Source organism: Nansenia antarctica (genome assembly GCF_963989245.1).
Source record: "Nansenia antarctica genome assembly, chromosome: 6".
Taxonomy (NCBI): Eukaryota; Metazoa; Chordata; class Actinopteri; order Argentiniformes; family Microstomatidae; genus Nansenia; species Nansenia antarctica.
Genome location: NC_137676.1, coordinates 37,478,050 through 37,485,549, shown reverse-complemented (window position 1 = coordinate 37,485,549; position 7,500 = coordinate 37,478,050). Strand labels below are relative to the sequence as shown.

The 7,500-nt window shown below is 42.1% G+C and overlaps 1 protein-coding gene across 1 annotated transcript in view; it reads left to right on the top strand.

The window, feature by feature from the left end:
- Positions 1-7,500, top strand: part of cacna1fb (calcium channel, voltage-dependent, L type, alpha 1F subunit) — a gene marked incomplete at its 3' end in the record, with an annotated part of 50,199 nt that overhangs the window by 33,899 nt on the left and 8,800 nt on the right. Inside the window, exons 27-36 of the mRNA XM_080534403.1 lie at positions 306-507; positions 1,728-1,886; positions 2,211-2,321; positions 2,542-2,625; positions 3,212-3,340; positions 3,849-3,914; positions 4,042-4,133; positions 4,709-4,868; positions 5,278-5,405; positions 5,660-5,756. Of these exons, the coding sequence (XP_080390529.1) occupies positions 306-507; positions 1,728-1,886; positions 2,211-2,321; positions 2,542-2,625; positions 3,212-3,340; positions 3,849-3,914; positions 4,042-4,133; positions 4,709-4,868; positions 5,278-5,405; positions 5,660-5,756 (1,228 nt within the window). The remainder of the gene's footprint in view (positions 1-305; positions 508-1,727; positions 1,887-2,210; positions 2,322-2,541; positions 2,626-3,211; positions 3,341-3,848; positions 3,915-4,041; positions 4,134-4,708; positions 4,869-5,277; positions 5,406-5,659; positions 5,757-7,500) is intronic.

Below are 7,500 nucleotides of genomic sequence, written 5' to 3'. Positions count from 1 at the left end.
TATCTTAGTACACCATGTCCTCTCCTCAGGGTTATAGTACTGTGCGTGTGTGTGAGTGTGTGTGTGTGTGTGTGTGTGTGTGTGTGTGTGTGTGTGGCAGCGGCGGGGAGGGTTGAACTTGGGTCTCTCACGTGAATGACAGAAGCATCTAGCATTAGGCCATGAAGACATCCTCAAGGACACTTGAGTTCAACGTTATTGCAAATCACCTCAGCTAAATGTGTATTTTAGGTTATATACCTTTCTCTGACTCTCTTTGTCTTTCTGTCCCCCTCTCTCTCTCTCTGTCTCTCTCTCTCTCACAGACTCCTGTACAAGGCCATCGACGCTAACGGGGAAAACTCAGGTCCCATCTACAACTACCGCATAGAGATCTCCATCTTCTTCATCGTCTACATCATCATCATCGCCTTCTTCATGATGAACATCTTTGTGGGTTTCGTCATCATCACGTTCAGAGAACAGGGAGAGCAGGAGTACAAGAACTGTGAGCTGGACAAGAACCAGGTTGGTCTGAGATACAGCAGCTATATTCTTCTAGGAAGAAGACATTATAATTGTTCAAATGTGGGTATATATGCAAAACTAAAATGATCATGTAAACAGACTATTATTACGATCCCTTTGTGGCTAGTCGTTGTACAGAATATGAAAATAAAAGAATAGATGATGGGTCAAAGGTTAGACATACATTTATTCCCAATGACTACTTCTAACGGTTATGGACATGATAGAACAAACTCAACACAAGTGGTCACATGACCATCTAACACGTTAACAAGTTAACATTACATTATATCTGACTCCAAAAGATATTTCAGGATTAATAATGACTGATAATGCTTTGCTCATATCGGATCCTAGATTCCATTAAGAATGCTATGACCATATAAGTTACAAGAATCGTGAGGAGTTTACACACGGTCCAATATCTGATGTGATGACTCGAGTCTACGTGTTGCTAACTATGCATGTGAACATTAGACATTAATGGTAAACGTTGTGTCACGAAACCTGGTCACAATTATGTTGTGCTGTTTTAACAGAAAATTAGAATAGAGTCTCAACAAAATAACCAATTGAACAGTTTCAAAGCATCATATAACCATAAGTTGTTGTATTTTTTTACTTGTTTTTTATTCAAAATACAAATAGAACATACAACTTAAAGGAGATTCATACACAATTACACTCATTGCAATTTGCATATCCACACACAAATCCATACAAGCATACCAATACATACACTATCAACAGTTGTCTCTTCAACATAACTCGTCCTCAAAGGATAACCATACATTAACGTGCATTAAAGACAACACAACCCGTGACGGGCCTAAACCAAAACTCAAAGGATATCTCGTTGTCCCTCTCCTTAAATATCATTCCCAACAAAGGACGCAAAGGAATTGACAAAGGTGAGGGTGTGACCTCTTCAGGATGTCCACCAGGCTCATTCAACTGTAAATAGTTATACACATTAAAATCAAGGCTGGTGCCACCAAAATCCCTCTACACTTGCGCGCTCAAGCTTCCATGCTCATGTTTTTTTTCTGAAGAAGGGTTGCACTGTGTCAATAAGACTTTCATCTCTCTCTCTCTCTCTCTCTCTCTCTCTCTCTCTCTCTCTCTCTCTCTCTCTCTCTCTCTCTCTCTCTCTCTCTCTCTCTCTCTCTCTCTCTCTCTCTCTCTCTCTCTCTCTCTCTCTCTCTCTCTCTCTCTCACAGAGGCAGTGTGTGGAGTTTGCCCTGAAGGCTCAGCCATTGAAGCTCTATATCCCTAAGAACCCAGTCCAGTATAAGTTCTGGTCCATCATCAACTCCACTGCGTTTGAATACGTCATGTTCCTCCTTATCCTCCTCAACACGGTCACCTTGGCTATACAGGTACCATGATGCTTTGGCAAACACACTGTTATTATGTAGGACTTTTATGTAGCATGAAGTGTTACTACAATGTAACAACATGTTAATGCTGTGTTGAGTATTACAGTGTTACTACACAAGTATACTGTAGGGACAACTAAATAATAATGTACAGTATCCCAGAGTCTGTCTGTCTGTCTGTCTGTATGCCTGTGTGTATGCCTGTCTGACTGACTGTCTGTCTGTCTGTCTGTATGCCTGACTGTCTGTCTGTCTGTCTGTCTGTATGCCTGACTGTCTGTCTGTCTGTCTGTCTGTCTGACTTTGATACTCTGTACTCCGCAGCACTACGAACAGTCCAAGCTCTTTAGTTACACCATGGACATCCTTAACATGGTCTTCACTGGCCTCTTCACTGCAGAGATGCTACTGAAGCTTCTGGCCCTCAGACTCAGGGTAAGACAGAGTAGGAGAAAGGAACCGATTTTGTGTGTTGTCTATGGTTTCATGGTCATGCCTACTTTTAGCCTAAAAAAGCTTCTTCTCCATTGTAAATGCAATGTAGTCAAGGACTACGCTTTTATTCTGTGTATGAGGATATTGAATTTTTAGTAATAGTCAGGAAAACATCTTTCTGATGAATTTTGATGAATGAATTGTCTCCTTTCATACGTAGCACTACTTCGTCGATGCCTGGAACTCGTTCGATGCCCTGATCGTTGTGGGGAGTGTGGTGGATATTGTAGTGACGGAATTCAGCGTGAGTCACCGGATCAGACGTTCACCCTCACCATCCGTTTCATTCCACAACTGGAATCTCTCTATTGTGTGCTGATTAGTGTAGTCCATCCTCCTTCTTTCTTTTCATCGTCTTCAACTCCACCGCCTGAAGGTTGTGCAGTAATTAGAGCATCTAATCAGGAAAGCCCTTGGGTAAGATTAGGCCAGGTAGGCGTGCTGTGTAGTGACTACTGCTAGAGGGTTTTAGTTTTTAGACTGATGTGATGGATTTAGATTTCAATTTAGATTTGAAAACAGTCATTTAAATGTGCTATAGATATATATTAGATACACTGAATGTCACCCATTTTCTATTTCTCTTCGCTACATTCTTTAGAATTTCTGAAAGGTATGTTTTTTTCAATATAATGATAGGCATGTTCACACAAAGCCTTCAGGCTCCCGGCCAGCCGTGGGCTTGAAATGTCAGCGTGAAAGGATGGCATTAGCTCCCGTTAGCTCACACTAGCATTGACGCTCCTTCCACTGTATCTTGTCTACGGTATTTCTCTTTTTTTACTAATCTCTCCCCCTCTCTTTCTCTCTTTTTTTTTTACCCCTGGCAGAGTTCTGAGGACAGCTCTCGAGTGTCCATCACTTTCTTCCGCCTGTTTCGAGTCATGCGATTGGTCAAACTGCTCAGCAAAGGGGAGGGCATCCGTACTCTTCTCTGGACCTTCGTCAAATCTCTCCAGGTCAGGGGTCAGGGGTCAGGTGTCAGGGGTGGAGATTCTCTGCCGGCTGAATCCCCATCCAACTCCTAGCACCTAGGCCCCCAGAGACTTCCGTAGTTGTGTGTGTAGATGAAGTGTCATGGGAGTAGTGAATCTAGAGGGTCTGTGCCAGTCCACATGTACCTGTGACTAAGATTGTAGGGCGGGCTAGTGATTGTATTCATTGTATTCAATTCTAACCTGTGATGAAGATTCTAACATTCTTTTCAAGCATTGACTACTAACCCCAAACATAGTTTATGAGGCCAGAATTATGATGCATAACATTATTTAATATTTACATTATTTCCAAAGAAGACCATACATTTGCTATGGCCATACCCAAATGCTACTCTTCTTTAATTTAAAATGTCTTCAGGAACTTCCTTTTTCTAGTTCATTCTCTCCAATATATCAATACTGCACTATTGATGTTAATGACGTAAACACCATCAAGACTACGTAGCTGACCCTGTCCTCTGTCTCTCAGGCCCTGCCCTACGTAGCTCTGCTCATCGCCCTGATTTTCTTCATCTACGCTGTCGTTGGCATGCAGGTGGGTGGATTACTGTCACACACACACACACACACACACACACACAATATATTTTTTTCGACTGAAGAAATTCTATTTGTCTTTCTGACTTGTTGTTGATGTGGTCTACCTCATCACCCCTCTGTAGACCTTTGGGAAGATTGCCATGCAGGACCACACTCAGATCAACAGGAACAACAACTTCCAGACCTTTCCTCAGGCAGTACTGCTGCTCTTCAGGTAAGACGGAGTGACAGTACATAACGAAACTAACAAACAATTCTTTGTTCGCTATAGAATCAATTGTTCAATTGATCAACACACGTTCATGGCTCATGGTCAACCATGGTCAGCTACTCTGTACATATCATATTGTCCTCGTCATTTCATAATTGGAGATATCATATTAATATGACTCTCATAACTTTACATATGATTTTCATAACTGTACATATCATACTCATGTATATTCACACTGTAATACCACTGTCATTTTTACAATACCACTATTTGCATTTCCTGGTTAGATGCTAAACTGCATTTCGTTGTCTTAGTTGTACGACTATTGTGCAATGACAATAAAATCTAATCTAATCCAATCAGAATCTAAATGAGGCTTGCTCAAGGCTCAAGGGCAGTTGTAGGCACCTTAGATATGATGTCTTGTATAATTATCAATAACCTCCAGGCCATCCCCCAGGCAGTATTACTGCTCTTCAGGTGTGAGTTGTGGTCAGGTTGTGGTTAAGTTGTGGTCATGTTGTAGTCATGTTGTGGTTAAGTTGTGGTCGTGTTGCGGTTGTTCTATCCCCCAGGTGTGCGACAGGCGAGGCGTGGCAGGAGATCATGCTGTCCAGCCTGCCAGGGAAGCGCTGTGACCCAGAGTCAGACTACGGGCCCGGGGAGGAGTTCACCTGCGGCAGCAGCTTCGCCATTGTCTACTTCATCAGCTTCTTCATGCTGTGTGCTTTCCTGGTGAGACGGGGGGAGGAGAGTGGGTGGGTGGGGTGGGGTGGAGATAGAGAAGGGAAAAGGGGTGGTGGTGAGAGGGGAGTTGACAGGGGGGAAGGATAGGAGGGAGAGTAAGAGGGAAGATGTGGGTCCAGACTGACTACATTACCATCAGACTGAATCCAATAATCCTCACACACATATTCTCTCTCTCTCTCTCTCTCTCTCTCTTATTCTCTCTCTCTCTCTCTCTCTCTCTCTTATTCTCTCTCTCTCTCTCTCTCTCTCTTATTCTCTCTCTCTTATTCTCTCGCTCTCTCTCTCTCTCTTATTCTCTCTCTCTCTTATTCTCTCGCTCTCTCTCTCTCTTTCTCTCTCTCTCTTATTCTCTCGCTCTTTCTCTCTCTCTCGCTCTCTCAACTCTCTCTCTCAGATTATCAATCTGTTTGTTGCTGTTATCATGGATAATTTTGATTACCTAACACGTGATTGGTCCATTCTGGGGCCTCATCACCTGGATGAGTTCAAGAGGATCTGGTCTGAATACGACCCAGAGGCCAAGTAAGAACGTCTTCTATTCTCACTATCACTCCCTCTTTCTTTCTCTGGCATTCCCTCTCTTTATCTCTCTGTGTTCCCTTCCTGTTGCTCTCCTTCCTTTTCTTTGGTATTCTCCCCTTTCTTTCTCTCTGAATTTTTCTGTCATTAGTTCATGTGATTCTTCCCAATGTGACAGATGTGTTGTGTATGGATGATATCGATACTTTTCTATTGTTGTTGTTGTTGTTGTTGTTGTTGTTGTTGTTGTGGCCTAGCGGTCGTATCAAGCACCTGGATGTGGTGGCTCTGCTGAGGAGGATCCAGCCTCCTCTAGGGTTTGGAAAACTCTGCCCTCACCGTGTAGCATGCAAGGTACTGTACTACTACTATTACTACTATTACCATAGGTGAAAGTGGGCCGGAACGGTCCGGTGCGGCGTTCCGGCAAGACTTTCTGTGCCGGAACGCCGTTGGGGGAAGAGATGCAGCTGCCTGTCAATCAAAATCCGATTGCTGCAGAGTGCAGAAGCAATCACGATTCACGATCCATAATTTCCAACAAGGAAACACATGGCTGACGTTATGTTTCGTTGCGTCTATTTTAATACCTTTGAAAAGGACATGTTAACCCGCTTTACAGTAGACCCGACGCGACGCGACGTGGTTGGGTGGGCAGCACTGGGCACTGAGACAGTCCGACCGGGATTACAGTCGCGCCGTAAGGAAGCATATAGTGGACTTAATTCAAATGTTAATGCAATTTGAGATTGCATTTGTATGTTCCACTTTTGCATGCATTCTTTCAGACAATATTCAAATTCAAATGCAATTCTAATGATTTGCATTTTCATTTTCATGTACCTGATGTGCACATTCGCTGTCAATATTAAAATGATAATGCAAAGCCATTTGACATTTAATTTTCAAAGTCATGCGCTGCTTTGTAACTGACAAAACTGACAAGTTCATTCTAATGTAAAAATTACTATGCAATCCCAAAATAGCATATTCATTTGCCACTTTTGCCTGCGTTATTTGAGTCAATATTCAAATTGTAATGCAATAATGTGATACGCAATTGCATTTACATGTTCTAGTAAACACATCCGCTTTGTAGCTGACAAAATTCAAATTTTCATTCTAATGTGAAAATGACTATGCAATCCCAAAATAGCATATTCATTTGCCATTTTTGCCTGCGTTATTTGAGTCAATATTCAAATTGTAATGCAATAATGTGATTAGCAATTGCATTTATATGTTCTAGGAAACACATCCGCTCATTAGAATTGCATTTGAATTTGAATATTGTCTGAAAGAATGCATGCAAAAGTGGAACATGCAAATGCAATCTCAAATTGCATTAACATTTGAACTTAGTCCACTATATGCTTCCATAAGCAAGCCGTGTTGCCAGATTGGGCTACTTTTGGTCACACTGGACGGGTGGATTCGGCAGCTTGTAGACTGGTTGGGCTGGAAATTGTCAATTCCATCTGGCAACCCTGGTAGCAAAATATGTGCATACGTATCTGGTAGCCTACTGGTACTTTCAAATCGCATCGTATTATTATTATTATTATTATTAATAATAATTACAATTTACAATACAAATACAACAATTGGAGGTCCCTCAAAGAAAATTTGGGCGCACTGCGCGTGCACAACATCAACCTCCAAGGCTTGATTTTGACCCAGGAAAAACCCTGGTATGTACTGTATAACATGATAGCCATCTATGCACTGTATATAAGATGATGACCAAGGGTCTTTCTGCTGCTGACCAAGGGGTTGAGTTCACTTGATGAGGCCCAATTTTGTTTTAGACTCTGTAGGCTACTGTATTTGTTTATTAAGACTTAAGATATATTATCTGAATTTCTCTTGTTTTATCAAATGTTCCAATTATTTTCATTTCTTGTGCTGGTTTAAAATTGCAGGAAACTAGCACAAATAATTGTGTGGGAGAGAGGGGCCGCCGCTACCAAAACGTGCACAGTTTTGGGTCGCTCCACCACCAAAAACTCTCACTCCAAACTTTTGGTGAAACATGGCAGCCCTAAAGTGTTTCTAATTTCGACACCAACACCACGATGTGTGTGTTCAGGGATGCATG